At 38.6% G+C, this 24,311-nt stretch overlaps 1 protein-coding gene across 2 annotated transcripts; it reads left to right on the forward strand.

The window, feature by feature from the left end:
* The first annotated feature begins 1,423 nt into the window (after positions 1-1,423).
* Positions 1,424-23,975, forward strand: psen1 (presenilin 1). Of its 2 annotated transcripts, none has more exons than XM_067456219.1 (11): positions 1,424-1,568; positions 2,235-2,319; positions 11,523-11,794; positions 15,045-15,186; positions 15,269-15,336; positions 16,992-17,212; positions 18,186-18,284; positions 18,391-18,477; positions 19,578-19,745; positions 22,057-22,175; positions 22,946-23,975. In XM_067456219.1, the coding sequence occupies exons 2-11, from the start codon at positions 2,284-2,286 to the stop codon at positions 23,099-23,101; spliced, it is 1,368 nt and encodes a 455-aa protein (XP_067312320.1). In that variant the 5' UTR covers positions 1,424-1,568; positions 2,235-2,283; the 3' UTR covers positions 23,102-23,975. The 2 variants fall into 2 exon arrangements, with proteins under 2 accessions (XP_067312320.1, XP_067312321.1); XM_067456220.1 differs by lacking the exon at positions 1,424-1,568 and adding an exon at positions 1,942-2,157.
* The last annotated feature ends 336 nt before the right edge of the window (positions 23,976-24,311 follow it).

Genomic DNA, 24,311 nt, shown 5'->3' on the forward strand with positions numbered 1-24,311 from the left:
TTTTGACTTCATTTAAACGCCATAGACGTCCGTCTCTGTGGTATGGACTGTATTTAGTGGCCTGTCAACATTTGTTAAACCTTAGCAGTAGCAAGCAAAACGGTTTTGCACGTCAGACTAGTGTAACGTACACAGAACAACAATGGAGTCCATTAGCGCATTTGAATGACGAAGCACGCGATCGTGTCGTTTACTGATGTTTACTCACATGACAATAGCCAACAGCACAGACATGTGAAGCAGTTTTACTCACCGGCTGCTTCCAAAGCAGGACCGAACCTTTATCGCTGGGACCGCTCCGTCAAAAACACACTTCTTTGATATGATTTGGTGAAGTCCTGTGACAGCAGTGAACGGTGGAGATCCACTTTTAGACGCGACTGATGCGATGTTGTGAAGCTTCCCGTCATTTCTGCGTTCAAATGCAGCGCTGCCTTCCCGGAATGCTGTGCTGAAGCGTTGAAGTCGCTCGACATCACTCATAGGAATAAAGTGGAGTGCGACCATAGGGCGCTTCAGAAGTGTTCACGGATGACTGGATCTGCACCTTGAAAGATGCTCCTTGTTTATGGGCGTGCATTTCCTCTCTCGCTCTAGTCACGCGCGCGCACCCTACCGGGAGAAGAGCCCGTACGGCCCATACAAGGACCTTCCGCTCTTATTAACGTCAAGCCGAGCCATACTCGAAAAAAACTCTCCGAAACTTGTGAGAAACCGGAAGGAGTATTTTTAACACAGAAATACTTAATCAAACGTTCAACATTAGTTTTTGAAACTTTGTCTATGTTTGTCTTTAACAGTGTAAAAAGCTCAGTATGCATGAAACAGCATTTCACCCCATCGTGATCACATCGTGTATAGAGTCGGTGGGCGGGGCCATAATGACGGCCGAGTTGTGCTTGCGTGCTTCTAGTAAACACAGAAACTGGCGAACGGCGGTCTTTCGAGTCCGCTTTGACCACGACTCTGGAAGACTTGGAGTTAAGCTTTTCTCTGAGAAAAGAACAAAGAACGGCACTGAAGTCATTCTTGAAAAAGGGAAGATGTTTTCGGAGTTTTGCTGACCGGATACGGTGAATGTTTAATCTATCAACTAGCTCCGCTTCACCTCCGTTGCTCTGGTTGGTTGTAGCGCTATCTTCGCGTCGCGTGCAGAGGGAGTTTGAAAGACAACCGTTTATCCCGCCCCTCGGATTGAGCTGTCAATGGTGAGTTTCCAGACCAAACATCTTGATGTGGGTCTGGCTTGTCAGGCTACCACCCTCCACCTATCGACCAATCACAAAGTCAGTAGTGTTTGGGCATCCGGGTTGCCAGATCTGCTCTAGTTACCACAGCTGCACATACAAACGTTCCTGCTCCTACAGCAAATCTGGAGGGGGAGAGGGGATAGTGATTGCAGTACCAGTTTTGGTCACAATCATACATATACGTCCTTTAATATATTTAATTTCGTTGACCGGGACTTGTATTTTGAAATCCCCCGTCTCGCCCTGTCGCAGACCCGCTGTGTGACCGCGCCTTGCTTCACAGTATTGGGCTTCTATCAGTGTGAATTCAGATTCCAGGTTTGTCAGGCATTCATCTATAAAATATTTTTTTTGAACAGTTCCCTTTCGGCATTTTACATAAACTGGTGTATGACTATAGGGCTGTTTCCTTTTAGTTGTAAAGTTTTTACTTGGACCTCATTCGTGTAATTTATCTAGAGCCACAGTAGATAATCAAACGGCTTTCAGATGCGCTAACTAACTTAGCCTGAAGCTATCATAATGAAAATAAGTAAGCGCTGCCCGTTGATTTAGTTCAAACGTTCTTTGCCCAAAAGGCAAATATATATATATATATATATATATATATATTTACTCGATTTGACGAGCAAAGGGAAATGGTGTTTCCGCAGAATCAGATATGAGGAAACTATTTGTGATTTGTGTGGGTGAATCAAATGCCATGGTGAAACCACAGGCTCCACCACTGGAGAGAGATGTAGGGTTAAATAACACACATTTTTAGAACATAGTCGTTATCCATAATATTAAAGTACAGTAATATTGCCATCTGAGACAGTCACAATACCCTGGAGCAACCAGTAACGTTACTTCCCTTTACTATCAGATCTTCTTTCTTAAAGTTATTAGGCTGAAACTTAAAAAGGTAATCAATCTGAGAGGTACTTTCACCTCAGTCATAAACATTATGATGTTGATATTAATGTTATTATGTGTTCTCAGTCCACAGGTCCAGGTGTTTCTATGATCCTTGGGTCACTTCACAGCATCGATGGCCGATTTAGTGGAATATGCTGTCAATAATGTGGTAAGTCTGATTCAAATCGATTAATCACATCTATAATAAAAGTGTGTGTATGTACACTACATATGTTTGTAATACACACAAACACTCACACATATTATATCTTTACAAACTTTTATGTTGGATGCGATTAACCACGATTAATCGATTTGACTGTTATAAACAAGAATGTCTTTTAGTTACCCTTTAAGGCATTGGAAAAGTAAATGTTATAGTAGTAATCTGGGGCCATATTCACAAAACATCTTAAGGCATCTTAAAGTAGCTCCTAACTAGGGCTGTGCTATTAATCGAAATCGTAAAAAAATAGCGATTTCAGCATGTGCGATTTCTAAATCGCTATATAGCATGATTTTTTCTGCTCCTGGCCCCAACCTCCCAGTATGCTATCCGAACCAATCAGAATGCAGCGTGCCTAAATTGATTGCGAGAACGGAACAGAACGGACATAGCCTAACACATCAACATATGAAATAATTTTTTTTATTATAGGCTAATATTTAAACAAACCCTAATTAAATAAGCTAGATTTTCTTTAACCCATTGCCGACAAAGTCGGGGCATTCTGATGGACATTGTCTTTTAGCCTATGGCAGCGGATATAACTCACAGTACAATAGACATTTTTTAGCCAGATATTTGCAAGACATAGGCTAATTATAAACTATAAACTGTCTACTTTTATTTGTGTAGCCTACTTTCACAAAGGCCGTTGATTCAGAGAACGGATTATTTTGCATGCACTCACTCCAAACGGCGTCTTCATTTCAATAATTTATTTTGTTTATAAATTCAGTTCATGCTTCTAAAAAACAACAACAACAACAAAAACGAAATCTAATGAAATTCCAAGCCAAAATAACGGAAAAAAAAAAAAAAAACTTTGAGTTAGCCTACCACCATGCAAAATCAAACATTTTGTTCTTCTAATTTTAATTAATATGTGGATAACAGGCCTATCCTTCCATTAAAAATAATGTCTATTGCGGCGCTGGGAAACATACCAATTTTATAGTAGCCTACTAGACACAATTTACTAGGCTATGAAATCCATTGATGAGGAGGATCCTCTGCGTTCCAGCATAAGTGCAGCCAGCTAGCGCACATTCAGCTCCGCAGGTCGAGTCATAGAGGTGAGAAGTAACCGGCTCAACCCAGGGACGGTCGATTCAATATTATTTCTACACAGCGCGAGGAAAGCTAAAAATAAGTAGGCTTATCATTCTGTTTTAGGCCACCAACGGCACCTTATAGCCCTTTTAACCCCTTTTCTGATGCGGTACAAAATGCCCGATTGGCCATATTCCACGTTGCAATGCCATTGTACCATTTGAATAGGCTACTTTTAAACGCATAGCTCAGTAATGTCATCTTTATGTATTTTCTTAGAGGGGGTTGGATTAGAGCCTTGCACGAGCCCGAATAGACCCGCTGTAAATATGTCTGTAAATATTCCGTCATTTCCAGTTTTAAAGTAGTTGTTTGCTGTTTTTCAAGTATGGAGGCGCTTGAAAAAGCATTCAGTTGCGTCCTAGGCAGCGGGACAAGTCTGTGGCAAACCTCAAGTCAGAAGCACTTGTTAGAGGTGCAGAACTTCTTTTAGCTTTGGATGAGTGAATCCAATCAGAATTTAATAAATTGTTCATCCTGACCTAAATGTTATAAATAGATTATATGTGTTTGTTTGCTCGCTTGATATCAGGAAGCAACTTAATGACGGCGGTGTGTAAATCGAGGTACCCCTCCCACTTCTGCCAGTCTTACTGAGATATCGTATCCCGTGCGAATTGGCCATCAATATTACAGACGTCCTGTGGTAAAATTACACCTACCCTTGTAAAACTAATCCCATCCGAATAGGGCTTACGACTAAATCACTAAACAATCCTAATGACTGTTGCTGGCAATCCTTATTCTAAAGCCGCTCAAAGACACTGAACACCATTGAGGCGGTAGAGCCTTGGGTGCTGAACCTTTTCTTCATAAATGCAAGAAATATTTTGATTTATAGATTTAAATCTGTGATGACATCAGATAGAGGTTCATTTGTGTACAGGCAAAATGCATTGAATGATGGAGAGTTAAATGATGGAGATGGTGGTATGGCCTCGTGGGCAGCTCGTGTGAGCCGAGTTTAAGTTCTGGCCTGTGGACCTTTCCCAATCCCATCCCCACTTTCTCTCAAAATGACTTTTTGAAAATAAATAAATAAAAACATAATGAAAATAATGTCCAATTACCTGTGGTAAATGTTTCACGAGTTCACACTTGCAGATAGAGTAAAATAAGAGTATTTGGCATGATGTCCGAGGGGATGGAGGGATTTAGCCCAACCCTGTAGTTTTCAAACCTGTAAAAGCTGTCGGCTGTGTGTACTGTATACATGCTCTCAAGCTGATCACATAATGCTTCTCTCCAACTTTGTTTAGAAAACATCATTTGCTGCTTGAATCCTCTCGACATGCAGACATGAACGAGGCTGACGATTAGCTGAACATTTACTTGTTTAATAGGGGTGTAACGGTTCACAAAACGGACGGTTCGGTACGTACCTCTGTTTTGAAGTCACGGTTCGGTACAGCAGGGGAGAGAAAACTAAATATAACACTATATAGGGAGCCCTTACTTGCATATTACTATAAATATAACAAAATAGCACAAATTAGCCTAAATTCAGTTCAGGGTGTCCGCAGGGTTTTAAAAAGTATTAAAAAGTGATAAATCCAAATTGTCAAATTTAAGGCCATTAAAAGTGTTAAATGTGGTCTCAGAGGTATTATTTTTCTCCAAATTAGGTATTATTTTTTCAGACTATCAGATGTCCTATTCTGATTGAAATTCTATCTGCGTTCGCGTTAGTTTGTTTAGATATGGGCTTTAGCATATCTGGGCACATAATCAAAGATCTTTCGTCTCCGTCTCAACATATGTTTGATGCTGACGTCATATTCAGTGGTCGTTCGGCATCATCTCAGAGCACTGCGCGCTCAACAGAAGTGGCTGGCTTACGTTTTATTTTAGACTTGCTTTAAGGCATAATCTTCAATGACTATCCTCATAATTCTTATCACATAAGAGCAATCTTAAATGATTTATATAAAGTCTAAAATGAACAAAAAGAGTTGTGAGAGAATGAGGCGCGATCCATAGACAGTATATAAACAGTGAGATCCGCGTGTCTGTCTGCTCTTAAAGGGACAGCAGCCAATAAAGCTTCCTGTCAGGGAACGGAGAAAATGACTCGCTGCTCTTGACTAAATAACTTTTGTAGCTTTAATAAGGATTAACTATTTAATTTATAGTTTATGCAGTGCAGACTGCATATAACTTTGATAACTTTATTAAATTTCTGTATATTTCCTAACTGTTAAGACAGGAAGGGCTGGAGTAAACATGACATTTATTATGGGTTTATGTTAGCATTGTTTTAAGTTTACCTAAATTAAAAACTGTTATATGTTTGAAGCCTAATAATAAATGTAAAAAATTAAAAAAAATACTAGCCTTCATTCATAAAAAGATGCCATTTAAACAAGTATTTAAAATATACTGTCTTGATGTTGTTTCTACAGTAATTTGATTAACTATGAAATTATTATATTAAAACATATATTAAAAACGTACAAAAACATTTCTTTTTTTATTGCGATTAATCACAGAAAAAAAATGTTTTTAATCGATTGGCAGCACTAGTTTTTAGTATTTTGTTAAATTCAACAACGTATCACAGTTATAGAAATGTAATATTTGGCTCAGGTTTTGTTGTTGGAAAAAAACCACTAAATAATTTAATTGCTGAATTACCAATTATTAATGTAAATCAGATGTGTGTGCAGTAATGCTTCTCCTTAACCAACCTTTGTGAATGTTGAGATGTATTTTACTGTGTCTGAATGATAACTTATAACAGATTTCCTCCTGGTGTCGATTCTAAATCTATTCTTTTTTGTATGTTATGTATGTAAAAATCTGTGTAAATAATAGAAAGGTCGCTGATTAACACTTGCAATTCAGTGTCGTGATGGTTTTAAAAAATATTCTGAAGGTAGTAAAAAAGGTATTAAAAAGTAGTAAATTTTACTTAAGGATTGCTGTATATACCCTGCAGTTGCTATTTATATTTAAATATAATAATCAACACTCAAATAACACATTGTATGCAAACTTTTTTGTATTAACTTCCAAAATCTAATTATAAAATCATGATTTTACTCCAATTCGTTGTTGAAATATAATCATTTATACACAGTGGCTGTCGTTTTCATGACAGATTCGTTTAAACACACATTAAATAATCAAGAAATCACTAACAGTAGAATATAATGATTATATCGGCTAATATAGGTCATGTATTTAGTGAAAGAGTTTGTCTCTGTTGAACTATCAGTTGTGGACACTGAATGACTTCTGAGGTAAATGTGATGCTACGGGACATTGTTCTCGAGCTGTTTTATTGACGTCTTTCCGCCGGTGAAACACTGATTGAGCAATTACACAACATATAATGTGTCTCAGTGAGTTGTAATGTATCCTCAACATACCTTTATGATTCATGTTTATCCTTTAGGAAGAGATGATCGGGTTCACTCGTGCGGCCGCTTGAACAGATCCGATACAGTGATCAGTCATGTCACATTAAAAAGAGAAAAAATTACATTTATCTTTTGAATTTTGTGATAAAATGGACAAAATAAATATGTTCATAAGGGAACTCAGATTAAAATCTGTTCCCTGCGTAAAACGAGCCGACTGTTAACTGCTAAAGACTGCGTTCAGTATTGTTTGGTACACACACATGCACTGTACCGGAAGCCCTGAACCGAAGCGTGTACCGTTACAGCCCTATTGTTTAATTAGTGACACTTAGCCTACATTTTAAAATCTTTATTTGAATTTTTCTACGATTAAATCACTGACAGAGACTCCTCCCCCATCAGCCAATCATTGTGGTCATAGTTAGGAAGCGTGATGACATCAATAGCAACGAGGTCAACCCCGCCCTTAATCTCAGCTTAAGACCTCTCTCTGTTTCTTAGTAAAAGTTGCTCTCAGCAGCTTTGAGTATAGGTTTTAAGAGGAAACTATTAACTAAGAACTTTTTGCATTTTATTTTATTTGGGATTCTGTTTTATGACTTAATACAAATGTATATAAACTTGAATAGTTTATTCAAGCTTTTCAAATGGTGTCAGACGAAAATAAAACAATTAATTAATAACCAAACGTTGCATTTTAACTTCTGGCATAAGATGCTACACAACAGAACTGTATAAATTAAAAGATGGATGAAGAAATATCTTGGTTGTATGATATCCTTAGAATTAGAAATAATAATATTAATTTGAGAAGTATAGTTTAGTATACAGTAGTGATATATTTCTATCATCATTTCTTGAAGTTAAACCAGATGGTTACACTTGTTAAGTGTAATTACACATATAAGTACTGAGTAGGGCAGTGTGATATTGAAGAAAAATGTGATATGCAATGTTAAATAATGTGATATGCGATACAATATTGCTATTCGTGTGTAAAATCTATTTAAAAAATGAAAACCTGAGAATGATAGCATTTGTTTCGCATTTTTTTCTGGGAAAAGAAAGCATCGCTACAGTACAACTAATGAAAGTGACCAGCAGTGTTTTAGCAAAAATTCTGTAAAAAAAAAAAAAAAATATGTGTATTTGATAGTTCGAGTGTGTAACAAAACACGAAACAGAACTGAAGGGATCACACGCTTTCAGAGAGGTGGCTTGTGTGCACAGTTTGGTGTGTGTGTGTCAGACGGCAGACAGCGCGAGACTGCAATGGGCTGGTTTACACAAATTATTATGTATAATAACTCCTTTTAACGTCAAGGAAGTCACATAAGTAACAAAAGTTGTGTGCCCAGTCGATTCTCTGCGTCCACCTAAAATGTACACGTTTCACAATGTTGAAGTAGCCTATTAAATGGACTGGTAAATGGACTGCATTTATATAGCGCTTTTATCCAAAGCGCTTTACATTTTTGCCTCACATTCACCCATTCATACACCGACGGCGATGTCAGCCATGTAAGGCGCCATCAGCTCGTCGGGAGCAGCTGGGGTTAGGTGTCTTGCTCATGGACACTTCGACACTTGGTCAGGTGGAACCGGGGATTGAACCACCAACCTTCTGGTTTGTAGACAACCTACATGAACCACTGAGCCACTGCCGCCCCAGTAGCCTATTAAAATCATTCAGATATTGTGTGCCGTTGCGATATGCATATCACAAGAAATTTGCGATATTTCGTTATATTGCGCAGCCCTAGTACTGATTAATATTGATTATCATGTGCTTACTATATGGTTAAGGTAGGATTAGGGGCCGGTTGAGGGTTTGTTGAATGCAAATGTTCATAATTTACTATTATTACTGTCGAAAGTACGTGTAGCATATGTAACAAGGACGCTGTAAAATAAAGTAGCACCAACCAGACTTTTATTTTGACGTTTGTCGTGAAGATCTTATAGTTTCAGTGTGTATTTGACGGTAGTTTTTCCCAAATGAAACGGTGAAAAGCTCGTGAAGTGACTCTCGGAGCAGCTCTGGAGATGAAGTTCATGTGTTCATATCTCCATATTGAGACGCAGGCGCTGAAAACTGCGTTGTTCATTCACACAGAGATGTGTAGAAATCGCGTATTAGCGATTGTTACTTATGCGGCTGTTGTTACTTTTATTTCTGCTGTGAAAATAAAGATGAAAACCATCTCTAGTAAAAATATCAGAGCTTATCATCTTATGGACGTAAAGTTTAATCGCAATCTCGATATGATGTTGTTTATCACACTAGCTGGCTGCATTAAGATCTGATTTCCCTGTGACAACACCAGTGTGTAGAGTAAATCAGAAGAGGTGTGTTCATTGAGGTTGTATAAGAGTGCACCACACCCATGTGAGATAACGCTATATGAGCTTGAGGTATTTATCACTGTTTGTAGCTGCAGGCGTCCCTCTCGCACTTATCTGACTTTCTGTAATCACAGCTGGAAAACTGGCACTTTTTCAGTTTTTTGTTTCCTTGTCACAGAGTGTTTGCTCTCCGCTCGCGTATTAAAAGCCCTATGTCACATTCAACAGATTACATACATTGTTAGTTCTCTTGATGTTAATGTCAATTAATGTTACTGCAATGGGTTGCAATTAATGTTAATGACGATAGCTTTCCTATAGCTCAAACAGTAGAGCATGGCGCTAGCAACGCCAAGGTCATGGGTTCGATTCCCAGGGAAAGCAAGAATTGACTAAATGTAAAATGTGTACCTTGAATGCAATGTAAGTCGCTTTGGATAAAAGCGTCTGCCAAATGCATAAATGTAAATGTAATGTCTTTTTCCACAGGTTCATGACATTGTCTTTGAACGATTTTTGTTAGAGGCACTTACTAGCAAGGAAACAAACAGACATTGAGATTTGTGTATTCACCGTGGTGTTCATCACAGCACCAAATACATAAAGACATAATAGGTGTTTATTTTTGCACATTTGTTTAAACGTAAAACATCTTTTACATTGTAATGTGGGGTAAAACATGCCCTAGATATTGATTGAAAATGTTCTGATTCTTTATTATAGTTCTTTTGCACTTAAATTTGTTTACTTTACACATATTATTGTATTTAAAGTTTCAAAGTTCTTGTTGAAACAAGTTATTAAAGAGGTCAACACATAAGCTTGTGACACACTCTGCCGTTTCATTTGAGAAAACGGTCATATCATGAACACAGACACTCAAAGCTCTTCACGCTTTTCACTTGATTTTTTTATTTATAAACAATGTTTACTTTTAAACCGCATAGCCTTTAAATGTTTAAGTAATATTTACTTATAATGATTATCAACATAAATAATAAACTGAATGAATGTTTTTTTTTTTTTTTGTTAAATAAAATAAAAATAAAAAGCATTTTGCTGTGGTACCAAAATTGGTACCGAGTACCAGACAATTTCTATAGTATTGGTACCGACTACAGGAACTACTACACTCTTTCAGGTGTATAAAAGTTTGGATAGTTGTTAATATGAGAATTATGATGCATTATTTAAGAGTTTTAAGTATTGTATAACATGAGTAGCTCTCAGCAACTTTCATTTTTAAAAAGTGGCGCTCAAATGAAAAAAGGTTGGGAGTCCCCTGCTCTGCTAGAACAGACATTTGTATTCTCGAGATGGCAAGAACGAACAAAGTTCGTTATGGCCTGTACATTCATACTTCACGAGAAGCAGGTGCCGATCGTGTTCGTTTCTCTGCATTAACCACGCCTACTTTAAATGTCTGACCAATCACACAATAGTTCTCGGACACCCGCAAGAAAAAAGTTCTGCTCAGGCGATGTGTCGAGAACAAGCAGCGAGAACAAATCCTCACATAGACCCATAATAATAATACTTTAAATTTGTACCTGTGCTCTTCCTACCTGTATAACAACTTTACAAGTGGGAAATATACATAAATTGTTATTAGTTTGCACTGCATAAGTTATGAATTATATATAGATTAATCCTTATTAAAGATACGGAGGTTATTTAGTCAAGAGCAGAGCATATTTAGTGAGCAATTACTTTTGTTCTTTACATTGTCATTATAAGTGGTTACTGTCACTTTAAGAGATTCTCCGCTGTTGCACATGATATGGATGTGAGATGCTGAAGTCGCAGTTACAAAACTTACCAAACGCGTGACTGTCCCCCACCTGCTCCTCTTCAGAGAAATTCAATTCGCTGTCCCTTTGATCACGGTATTTACACGAGGGTTTTGTTTTTGTTGGCAGGAGTGCCTTCCGTCTCTATCGTTACGTCCATCATCCGTCTCTGTTTTGTTTTTGTTTTTGCGTTGTCACTCGTCATCTTACCTCACACACCGGCCACCTACAGTACTGTAGGCCACTGCAGATGCCAGTTATCGCGAGGCTAGTTACAGAGCTCAGATTGGAAATGTTTTTGTTTTTTTCCTCCGGTATTATTATTTTTTAATAACGCAGGTTAAAATACAGGACTTTTCCGGCCAAAACGGGATACTTGACACGTATGCAAATCATCATCTGAGAATGATTTCTAAAGGATCATTCAGCTTTGATCATGGAAATAAATGACATTTTACAATATAGTCACACAGAAAACATCTGTTTTACATTATAGTAATATTTCACAATATTGTATGTCTCTCTCTCTCTCTAGTCAAATGATGGGACAGAGATCAACCGGCACACTGAGACGGCAGGCACAGCTGCTCCTGGCCGAAATGAGGTGGAGCTCAACGGACAGCCACCCACCCCACGACCCCCACAGGTGGTCACAGACGCCGAGGAGGACGAGGATGAGGAACTGACTCTCAAATATGGAGCTAAACATGTGATCATGCTGTTTATTCCCGTCACGCTCTGTATGGTTGTGGTTGTGGCAACGATCAAATCCGTCAGTTTCTACACGCAAAAGGACGGACAGCAGCTGTGAGTATCATTACTGGAACCAGGTTTTTCTATTATGCACTTTGACAAACTTGATTTAGTTTTTTTGGGCTCTGCTAGATAAGGTTTCCAAGCTTGAATGTTGATTATTTCCCCCATATTCTCCATTGTAGCAGCTCGTCTCTTCCCAGTCAGTCAGTAATGCTCTGTTTAGCTCCTGTCTCTATGAAGCCCCTCCTTCTGAAAAGCACACTGTGCTCTGATTGGTCAGCTGGAGCAGTGTTGTGATTGGTCAAGCACTTTGAGCATGTTTGGGAAGTGTCCCGCCTCATTACCATAACCTCCAGTTTCAACCATATATAGACTGTATAAAACAATGGACATGCTGTCCGTGACGTCACCACGACTAATTTACTCAACCAGGCCCCGTCCATTTATTCTGTGTATTAATTATTTAAATGAGGAATATTGTTTGTTCCCAGAAGAAAACTCAAGTCTCTTAAGCCCCTTTCACACTGCACGTCGGACCCGAAATGTTCCCGGAACATTGCCGGGTCGCCTTCTGTGTGAAAGCAACCACGTCCCAGGATTGATTACCGAATTCGACCCGGGTCGGGGACCTAGTAACATTGCGGGGTTCGACCCGGGACGAGCGCTGTGTGAGCAAAAGCCAAAACTAATGCCGCAACGTGTACGTAGTTATTGTGCGACTCCTAGAGCTTGTTTTTTCAATAATACAACCCTGCAGTGCCAGAAGAGCACGTCTGTGTTTTAAACGCAGAGAGTGTTCGGATACAAAAGAAACTCAAATTAAACAAGCAGAAATGTGCGCAAACTGGACACAAGTCGAGACCACGGAGCTCCTTACTATCCGCGCTGAAGCTGAGATCGCTCGCCATTATACGTCACATCCGGATGTCACGTGTCAACTCGATCCGGGACCGTTACGGGTTGTGTGTGAGCGCACATATTGCGGTATTTCACTGGCAGTGTGAATGGTCCAAATCTAGCGGCCCGGGAACAAATGCCGGGTCGCATTATCCGTGTATTTGCCGGAATCTCAGTGTGAAAGGGGCTCAATGGAGGCGTTTCAGGGAGTTCAGCAACACTGACACTGATCCCATTGGAGAGACTCAAACAGCAACATTACACACTTAAGATGAACAAAAATAAAAAGTTTTAGTCTCTTTAAAGTTTTATTCCTCCTGCACCAGTGATTTTCAGTCTCTTACCCTACAGGCCTGCTTGACATAATTAGTTTGTTCATGTCTAGAATCAGCAAAATATTCATATACGCTAAATACTAATCAGCCATCATGACCTGACTTGAATCACAGATGTGTTTGTTCAGGATAAAGCCAGAATTATTCCATGTAGTCCTCAATGTGAGACATATCACAATCTTACACCATCTATTTTAAATCATGACGCTTTTTGAGTTGATAAGATTTGTCTAGCTAATAATAAAATATCCTCTGTGCGCTGCAGTTTAGTCATCTGTGCATGAGTGTCCATTGTCCAGTAATGCAGTGGCAGTGACTGTCCTCTAGATAGCGCTAATGCCTCACTTACACCTTCATTACTCCAGAACTTATCCCAAATAGAAAGATTTTGTAACATTATACTCTACTATTCAAATGTTTGGGGTCAGTAAGAATGAACTAATACTTTTTTTATTCTGCAATGATGCATTAAATTGATTAAGAGGGACAGTAAAGACATGTATAATGTTACAAAATATTCTATTTAAAATAAATACTGTTCTTTTGAACTTTCTATTAAATAATCCTGGAAAAAATACACGTTTTCAACATTGATACTAATCAGAAATGTTGCTTGAGCAGCAAATCATCATAGGGTCATTCTGTGTCAAATCAAACCACATTTCAGAAACTTCCTCGTCTCAAATGTTTTATTTTTTTATATATATATTTTCTGTAGAAAGACAAACATAAACAGTGATGAAAGCCAAAATATTAGACCCCATGGATGTATATTGATCGAGTAATTCAATGGCAATGACAGTTTTCAACCGCAATTTGGAGCCAAATTACTGGGGGGTAAAAATGACTTGAGAAAGATGGCAGCAGCATTGTTTTAGTTTTACTCTGAGATTGGCTGCTCTATTAGTAACATCTGTTGACTTTAGCAATCTTTGTTGCATTATATGCCAACGGTGACGGTTCAAAAATGAGCAAAAAACAGCTCTTGTGTTTTCTGTCTCAAGTTTGAATGCCTGTAACTCAAGGAGTATTAAAGATATCTTAATATCCTTTTAAATTCAGGTTCTTAACACTCATTCCTTTTGGTTTCCATTTTAAAGGCCCTCGATGGTTCAGTCCCAGAGATGTGGAGGTCTTAATGTGGCTCCATGAGTAAATTGATCCATTGTACACATTTTCAGTGGTTAAAATTAAACCAAACTTATGTCTATATTCCAAAGCATACTTGAATTGCAACCATTTAAGTTGGGATAGTGAATTTCCGTGTATATTTTCAAAAAGGGGGGTGAGAGTTAACAGGTTAAGCCTCAGTTTAATCCTGAAGTAGCTCTAGTCTTCCTCCAGGAAATCATGGTCGTCATCTGTTATTTCTCTAAAGGTTGCTGGATCTCAGTTATCTCTGTCAGGGGCTCATCCGTCAGGATCTTAATGTGCAGGTTCTCCAGTCTTTTCCACAACACCTGTATTGATTAACTACTGTAATGTCAACACACAGATTTCAGCAAACAAGAAGTGGATGAATCTTACCTGAAGTTGCGTTTTTCTTGTAGCTGTGTGTTTGTTGGCATTTTAATTGTTCTGCTGCCTTTGTTTTACCTTGGATTTGCTTCTCAGTTCCACACAATTGTTGTAAGTTTTCTTGATTCAGTCCATGTTTTATAGGCAAATCCGGTCCTGCAAATTCATATTAGCACAGTTGACTTGAAAGTAATCTTGTTTATTTTAGTTCAGGGCTTCAGTGAGCCATTTATTAAGCCATGATTAACTATTCTAGATAAAGGCCTAATCCTGTCTGGGAAATGATGACACCTGTCCTGTGTTCAAATGAAAGGTTTTAATGCTGAAAGAGCACCATTATCTCTTAAAGCTGATTGTTTTCTATTGAAATATAATTGCTTTAGAATGAAGTGTGTGTGTGTGTGTGTGTGTGTGTGTGTGTGTGTGTGTGTGTGTGTGTGTGTGTGTGTGTGTGTGTGTGTGTGTGTGTGTGTGTGTGTGTGTGTGTGTGTGTGTGTGTGTGTGTGTGTGTGTGTGTGTGTGTGTGTGTGTGTGTGTGTGTGTGTGTTTAGGATCTACACACCCTTCCGCGAGGACACTGAGACGGTGGGTCAGCGCGCCCTGAACTCCATGCTGAACGCCACCATCATGATCAGTGTGATTGTGGTCATGACGCTTGTGCTGGTGGTGCTCTACAAGTACAGATGCTACAAGGTCCAGTCACTAGTGTTTGTGTCAACTGTTTCTTGCACTCATGTTGCAGACTTATGATTTTTTTTTGTTTGTTTTTTTGCAGGTGATTCAAGCCTGGCTGTTTTTCTCCAACCTTCTCCTCCTCTTCTTTTTCTCCTTCATTTATTTAGGGTGAGATCCGTTTCTTGTATTGCTGTTAGGACTAAATAATGGGGGGAAAGTCGTTTAGGCATCATAGGGCTATTATTGAAGTGCAGTTTTCTTTTTCACAATATATATATATATATATATATATATATATATATATATATATATATATATATATATATATATATATATATATAGTTTTTTTTTTTTAATTTTAGTTGCAGTGTACAGTTACAGTTACTAGTCTTGATTTTGTCTCTGTTTTCTTATAAAACGTATACAAATCTTATCTGTTTTTTAATAGGACTACATACTTTTTTATTATTTTTTATTTCAGTTTTAGTTGTTAATTTAGTACATCAATTTAAACTAAATAAAAAGGAGAAGAAAAACAATATAATATTTAATTTATTGCAAGAAACAGAAATTTTTATTTTAATGGATTTAGTATTAGTTAACTATAATAACCCTGGCCCTATGTTATACAATATATATTGGATTGCAATGGGTATTGGGGTTGGGAAGAGCATTTGATTGGAGGACTATTATTAATAATATTATTATTGACAATAATGAAGTACACTGCAAAAAATGTCACTGTTTGGATTTAATTAGGCAAATGCTTAAGAGTCTATGATTGGATGATTATTATGTTTCTAGCATGTTATGTGTTAGGCAACAGTTCTTCTAACCCTCACTGATGAAGTGTGTAGCTTTTCATTTCCTAACCATGTATGAAGAAACATCATGGCCATAATCCAGGATGACAATGTCAAGATTCATCAGCTCAAACTGAACGAATGGTTGGGAGGGAGCATGAAGGATAATGTTCACCTCTGAGTTTAGTCCTTAAATTCATTGAAAGTCTTTGGGATGTGCTGGAGAAGACTTTACAGAGTGCTGGACTCTTGCATTGGCAATACAAGATCTACCAAAAATTGATGGAAATAACATTACAACATTCATTTCCATCAAGAGGTGCATCATTTTTGAAGAAATGAAAAGCTACAGATTCCATCAATTAGGGTTAGAAGAACTGTAGCTAAAACATATAACATGCTAAAAACATGATAATCACTGCAATCATACACTCTTAAGTGTTTGCCTATTTAAATCAGACTTTTTTTGGCCAGGCAGTGTAAAATGCAGTATAAATGTAGGTAAAGGGTTAGTTCACCCAAAAATGAAATGTATGTCATTAATGACTCCCCATAATGTTGTTCCACAGCCGTAAGACCTCTGTTCATCTTCACACACAGTTTTAAGACATTTTAGATTTAGTCTGAGAGTGTATGCAAGTGTATGCACACTATAGTTTTTGTTATTTTTGGACCAAAATGTATTTTCGATGCTTCAAGAGACTCTAATTAACCCACTGATGTCTCATATGGACTACTGTGATGATGTTTTTATTCCCTTTCTGGACATGGACAGTATAGTGTGCATACACTTGCATATGCTCTCGGACTAAATATAAGATATCTTAAACTGTGTGTGAAGATGAACATAGGTCTTACGGGTGTGGAACGACATCAGGGGGAGTCATTAATGATTTAAATTATATTTTTGGGTGAACTTACCCTTTAACGATAATCAAAGCAATAACCGTGTGTGATGTTGATTTTATGGTATGACAGCATTGTGTCTGATGACAGATGTAATGTGTTTCTTCACTCCAGGGAAGTGTTCAAGACGTACAACGTGGCCATGGACTACTTTACTCTGGCATTGATCATCTGGAACTTCGGTGTGGTGGGAATGATCTGCATCCACTGGAAGGGTCCGCTGCGGCTCCAGCAGGCGTATCTGATCATGATCAGCGCTCTCATGGCCCTGGTCTTCATTAAGTACCTCCCTGAGTGGACCGCCTGGCTCATCCTCGCTGCCATATCTGTCTATGGTCAGTATGGTTGAGTTTATTAGAAGTTCATCCAGTTCATATTTACAGTTATATAAAGCAGGGCTCGACAATCAGGATGTTCATGTGCTTGTCCGAGTAAAAATTTGCTTGTCCGGAAAAAAACACACTGTGTGTGTTGTAAATATAACTTATAAATATAAAATATTATTCTGAAGCAATATTCCCACCAGTGTTCAATCAGCTTTGCTGTGTCCCCACTTTTCAAAAGGCTTATACATCATACTAAATGATGTTTTTTTGAGAAAGTAAAAATGCTTAATGTTTCCTGTGATGGGTAGGTTTAGGAGCAGGGACGGTGTAAGGGGATAGAAAATACGGTTTGTACAGTATAAAAACCTTTACGCCTATGGAATGTCCTTACATTTCACAAAAACAAATGTGTGTGTATGTGTATTATACATGTATTATACATATACATGCAGGGCTTTACATTAACTTTTTTGCTCAGCAGTCACAGTGGCTAGTGGTTTTCTAAAGTTACTTGCCGCTCAGCATTTTCACTGGCCACAATTTGACATTGAGACCATCGTCTGGCATATAGATATTTTTAATATTACCTGGTCATTTGACTGCAGGTATATTAGGCTGCTGTCACTTTGAGCTGACGCAACTTTTCTTTCTCAACTGTTTGTTCACTTAAAACAGAACTGACTGTGTTTATGTCAATACTCGATTGTATTGAAAAATCTATATTTTTTGGCAACATTACATTGCACTTAGTTTATAAGTTCAGATGCCTTTTTAAAAGATTACCAATAAAGATTACCACCAAAGTAGCTAGTAGGAGTGACTGCATTACATGCCACTGCTGAAATACACACACATTTGGTGGGTGTTAATGTCAAGCCCAGATGTTTTTTTTGTTTTTTTGTGTGTGAACTACTAAGACTTGACCCCTTTATCCTGCTGTGTGAATTAATGCTGTGGTGTATCTGTTCTTGCACTACTGTAGATCTGTTGGCAGTGTTGTGCCCAAAAGGACCTCTGCGAATCCTCGTAGAGACGGCTCAAGAGAGGAATGAACCCATCTTCCCAGCTCTCATCTACTCCTGTAAGAAAAGACCTCTCAGCACTTGTCTTCTTAGCCTTTCCAGTCTTTTAGTTGAGTATTTAGTTGTTACTGTCGCATTCACATGTGTGCTCGTTTGATTTGTCAGCAACTATGGTGTGGCTGTTTAATATGGCGGACGTTGCAGAGACCAGGAATAATTCTAGCCATCCAGTTCCTCAACAGGAGAACCAGGGTGAGTGTTTGGAAGAGCTGTACAATCACACATGCTCATGTACATGACACGCTTTCCTTCACAGAAGAAATGTTAAAAGATTAGTTCACCCAAAAATGAAATTTGTCATTAATGACTCAACCTAATATCGTTCCACACCCACGTGTCAAACTACCAAACTGCTGAAATCATGTGACATTAACGATCCGAATTATGAATCAATACGCTGATTCATGACCGTTTTAATCTTTATTTGAGGTTTGAAAACAAACGCAGAAGAGAAGACAATGCTGAATTAAGTCGTAGTTTTTGTTATTTTTGGGACCCAAATTTATTTTCGATGCTTCAAGAGATTCTGATTACTGTGATGATGTTTTTATTCCCTTTCTGGACATGGACACTATAGTGTGCATACACTTGCATATGCTCTCAGACTAAATATAAAATATCTTAAACTGTGTCTGAAGATGAACGGAGGTCTTACGGGTGTGGAACGACATTAGGGGGAGGAGTTAATGACATCAATTTCATTTTTGGGTGAACTAACCCTTTAATGTCAGATCTATGTCTTAAAATGTCTCTGTCTCAACTTTTTTCATTGTTGAGGAGAAACCTTTTGGCCAATAATATGTACACTACTGTTCACAAGTTTGGTGTCTGTAAGATTTTTTTAGTTTTTTTAAGAAAAGGCTCTTCTGTTCACAGAGGCTGCAGTTATTTAATCGAAAACTGTAAAAACAGTCATATTGTGAAATTTTATTACAGTTTAAAATAACTCTTTTCTATTGTAATATATTGTAAAATGTAATTTATTCCTGTGATCAAAGCTGAATTTTCAGCATCATTACTCCAGTCTTCAGTGTCACATGATCCTTCAGAAATTATTTTAGTTGTTTATATTGTTGGTCACTTGTAGATGGTCTCGGCTCGGTTGGCTTTAAAGGGGTCAGTTACACATTGTCGGTTAAAAACAGGAAAGTGGCTGGTAAAACCATTGAGTGGCTGGTAGATTTTGAAATCCACCAGCCACAGTGGCCGGTGGACAAAAAAGTGAATTTCCATCCCTGCTGTAAATCGCTCTGTTTTAACAACACCCTGTGCTGTCTCTCTGTCTCCTGTAGTTGCAATGGCGCCCACAGCTCAACCGGAGGATGATGGCGGTTTCACGTCAGCGTGGGTCGATCAGCAGCAGCACCAGCTCGGCCCGATGCAGTCGACTGATGAGAGCAGGAGAGAGATCCAGGAGATGCCCAGCGCAAGGCCTCCACCTGCGGAAGACGACGAGGAGAGTGAGTATCAGCAGGGGTACAGCTGGAGATGCAGCTCTTTCTGCTCAAAACATCACAATCATTTCTATACGATATAGTTAAAGGAACTGTATGTAAGAAATGTATTTCAGTTAATCCTAAAATGGCCCTGATATGTCACTAGACATTAAGACAACAGTAGTCCGGCCAGGATATTGTCATTTAAAAGTTGTTGTTGCAGCCCTCAACTGATGTTGATGTTGACATGTTGTGTTTTGGCCTGAAGCTCCGCCCTCCACCGATCGACCAATCACGAAGTCAGTAGTGTTTGGGCATCCGGGTTGCCAGATCTGCTCTAGTTACCACAGCTGCAGATCTACAAACGTTCCTGATGATCCTGCAGCTAATCTGGCAACCTTGAGTCAGGGGGAGAGGGATACACCGCTCTACAGCCATTTGAAAGTGATTGCAGTACCAGTTTTGGCCGCAATCTTACATACACTTCCTTTTTATCCAGGACATAAGCAGATTAGCCCTGGAGCTTAAGTTAGTATCGAGATGATCACTGCTAAAAGCCAAACCAATTTAATAGTACCTAAAACCAGGATTGGCACAAGCTAAGCTTAAACATATCTGGCTAGCCAGCTAAACCGGCTTCATGGTACAGGCCCCAGTAGTCAGATGTGAACAACAGTCTTAAACCCCACACTAAAACAATCTCAGATAAAGCGAAAATATCCTTATGTAATTTTTGTCAGTATCACGCACCACTAGTGCTGAGATTACATTCAAATCTATTTCTGATTCAAGTGCTCGATCAACATGCAGTGACACGCTTCTATAGCAAGTGATAGAGACAATCATTAGTCATGAATTCAGAGGAAAAACATCTGCGATGCATGCTAATGCCTGGTGTGAACTGGGCCATATGTGTACACACACCCCAGCTGTTTTGTAGCACTAGTGATCTAGTGAACACTTGTGTAATTTTCAATCGATAAATCGGCTGGTATTTCAGTTTTAATTATCAGCATCAGCTGATTACATTTAGTCATAAGCGGGACTTTTATTTTACCAGCGCTGAGAACCTAGTGTCATATTTCTGTCATGCTTACTGTGTATATCAGTAAAACTACCAATGCCTGGTCACAGGTCAATGCCTGGTCACCCATAACAGGCAGCTTTCACGACCAATCGACCAAATGCACGTTTTCAAATCCTGGTTTTCAATTAGCCAACTTTGGCATTTCCGGTGAACTGTTAGCTGTCATTCCGTACTTGCTGTACAGCGACACAAAACCACCATCTTTTCTTGTAAACGAATGACTTAGAAATCGAGCTCACTGATTTCAGGCACACTCCTAGCTTGGGAAAATTTACTGGCAAATTTAGATTTACTACTGAAAATTGTCTGGTTTTAACCCAGGCTAGAAAACTCCCATTTTGTGGGAGTTTTAAATCTTACTTAATCACAATAAACCTTTAGTTTTTAATTTTGCTGAGGAGGAATCCTGAGGGATGCGTCTTTTATGTAATTTTACATTTGGAAAACGAAATGCTGTGCCTGACTATTAAAGTGACTGTATTCTGATTATAAACTAAGGATCAAACAGTTGATGCTGTTAAAGCTAAATCAGAGATAGAAGATACTTCTACACTGAAGATGCTGACACACCAACACGTGACATTTGACCGGACGTTTTCCAGCTGGCTTATATTATTGTGGAAGTTCTTAAGAATGTAGGTGTGGTCAATTGTAAAGACCTCTTGGTACGGCCATTACTCCAATGTGCACTTGGCATTTACGGTGAACTCCAATTCTAATAAAACACTGGATCATTAAAGTAAACTGTTTCGTTTTGCAACACAACAGACTATATACATTTTTAAAAACTGCCTTTTGATTTGATAAGCGCACTAGGCCTATACGTTTTTATTTTAGTTCGACTGACTGAGTCTTTGCCAAAGTCATGGCACAAAATTCATCTTTTGATTCATCATCGATCTTTTGTTATTATGAGAAATTAAAAATACTTTGGGTTCGTTATGACGCTGTGGAGGGACAGATAAGACCTGCAGAATCTAGGTGTTTAATGGGAAACACTGCATAACAGGATTACTGAATCCAAGTCTTGCTTTCTGAAGTATATCTGTTTGCTATATGCCTGTGCCTTTGTGATATGGAAAATTAAACTGTAAATTATGGCTATTATTTTGGATATTTTTTGAAAATGTGGTTGTTGAAGTTGCATATTTTTAATGGCAAACAAAACCCTCACTGTGTGTGTGTGTGTGTGTGTGTGTGTGTGTGTGTGTGTGTGTGTGTGTGTGTGTGTGTGTGTGTGTTTGTCAGGGGGTGTGAAACTGGGGTTGGGAGATTTCATATTCTACAGTATGCTGGTGGGTAAAGCTTCAGCTACAGCCAGCGGTGACTGGAACACGACGCTAGCCTGCTTTGTGGCCATTCTCATCGTAAGTATCCCACAGAAAACTCACTAAATAAGGCATATTTCAGGAACTATCTAGTCATGCACCCAAATGATTAGCACACTTATAGGGTTAGTTAACCCAAAAATAAAAATTCTGTCATTAACTCCTCCCCCTAATGTCGTTCCTCACCCGTAAGACCTCCGTTCATCTTCACACACAGTTTAAGATATTTTATATTTAGTCCGAGAGCGTATGCAAGTGTATGCACACTATAGTGTCCATGTCCAGAAAGGGAATAAAAACATCATCACAGTAGTCCATATGAGACATCAGTGGGTTAATTAGAGTCTCTTGAAGCATCGAAAATACATTTTGGTCCAAAAATAACAAAAACTACGACTTTATTCAGCATTGTCCTCTCTTCCGCGTTTGTTTTCAATCCGCAAACAAAGATTCTAATGGTTATGAATCAGCGGATTGATTCATATTTCCAAATCATGAATCATACTTCACTGTAAGGAGACCTGCGGTGTATGGAGATAGAAATGGCTCATTCTAAGGTACTAAAAACATAACGGTTCATTATGTATACTGTCCTTATACTCCACTGAAAACATAGTTATGTATATTATATTGCATGTCTGTCAATAGATCCTCATATATACTACAAACTGCACCTTTAAAACAAATGTCATTTCCAAACAAATAATGTTAGATTAATATTTAATCAAGAATACTAATAACTGCATCATTTTTCTGCATCATTGCTGTTTGTTAGCATTTACAATGATTTTTTTTGTTCTTCCCCTCAGGGTTTGTGTCTAACTCTTCTGCTCCTGGCGATCTTCAAAAAGGCCCTTCCAGCTCTCCCCATCTCCATAACCTTTGGCCTGGTCTTTTACTTTGCCACTGATAACCTGGTGCGGCCGTTCATGGATCAGCTGGCCGTTCATCAGTTCTACATTTAGAGAGGTCACTTTTCATGCACTCCACTCTACAGCTAATTCCCAGAACCCTCTTTCAGGGAACGTGAACCCTGTAGACTAGCACACCTTTCCTCTTCCTCTGGACACATGACTGGAATCGCTGGCATTTTGGCATTGAATGACTCTTTATTAATTACAGTGCCTCTCTCCAGTGACTCGTATGATCCTGATATTTGCTTTGGTAACATCTTTGTTGAGTATGCCGAACATTCGTTTGTTTGGAGAAAACACAGAGACCATCTAAAGTCATCTTACATGAATGAATGCATTACCGTTAGTGGATGACCGTGGTTATGACTTGATTCGGAGTTTGATGAACTCTTGTATGAATGGGACCAGAGCTTGCTTCGCCCAGCAGATCTTGGATTCACTCTCTAGGCATTTTGATAATTCCAGCTCTGATATAGCGAGCATTAACCCAAAGCTCTCTGAATGATAGGGCTGCTCTCACACAGGTAGGTACTGATGCCTTTTATTGGTCTTCTGAGGGTGCCTGGGATGCTTTGAGTTTTCTTTCTTTAACACCAACAGAATCACGTTCTGGTTTACTCTAGCATTAAATCAAGTGCTGATCCAAGCTACTGTTTTGCTCTCCTAGAGAGTATGGGAGCATAATTTTGGAATGTATAAACTTTCTCTTAAATTTCCTTCATGTTTGGACAAGTTGTCAGGAGACTGTGCAGGAGCTGTTTGTTCAAATTGTTTTTGTTGTTTTGTTTCTCTTCTTTTTTTATTTACCAGCAAAACGGTTTATGAATGACTTTTACCCACACCTTTTATCATTTCAAGAAAAAATTTTGTTACTAAATTGAAAAATTCACAAATAAAGGGTTGCTCGTTTGAGCAAATGTCAGTCTCCTGCGTTATTTTCTGTGTTTTTCTTCAGGGTACAGTACATGCCATGTAAATGAAGGAGTCCAAACCGTTTTGTGATCCAATCATTCACATCACGTTTTGAGGCAGTCAAAAACACAGTGGGTCTCATTCACTAAGACCACATCCACACAAAGCCAGAGCTTTCCCCATCCAATCTTGTTTCTTCCCTCGTCTCAAGAAATATTCGTACACAAGAGCACTGAAACTGACTCAAAACGATGTAGTGTGAATGCTAGACCAGTGTGTGGGTGCTGTAATTCTGCGAAAGAAATACAATAAAAATGGAGACGAAGAGGCTAAGAGGTACAGCAACAGT

The sequence above is a fragment of the Pseudorasbora parva genome, chromosome 10, assembly GCF_024679245.1.
Source record: "Pseudorasbora parva isolate DD20220531a chromosome 10, ASM2467924v1, whole genome shotgun sequence".
NCBI lineage: Eukaryota > Metazoa > Chordata > Actinopteri > Cypriniformes > Gobionidae > Pseudorasbora > Pseudorasbora parva.

Bases quoted from the DNA above. Each gene is read 5' to 3' on its own strand.
- psen1 (XM_067456219.1), top strand. From the start codon at position 2,284: ATGGCCGATTTAGTGGAATATGCTGTCAATAATGTG. The intron at 11,795-15,044 runs GTGAGTATCATT...GTGTGTGTTTAG, and splicing joins CAAAAGGACGGACAGCAGCT to GATCTACACACCCTTCCGCG. The intron at 17,213-18,185 runs GTCAGTATGGTT...GCACTACTGTAG, and splicing joins CGCTGCCATATCTGTCTATG to ATCTGTTGGCAGTGTTGTGC.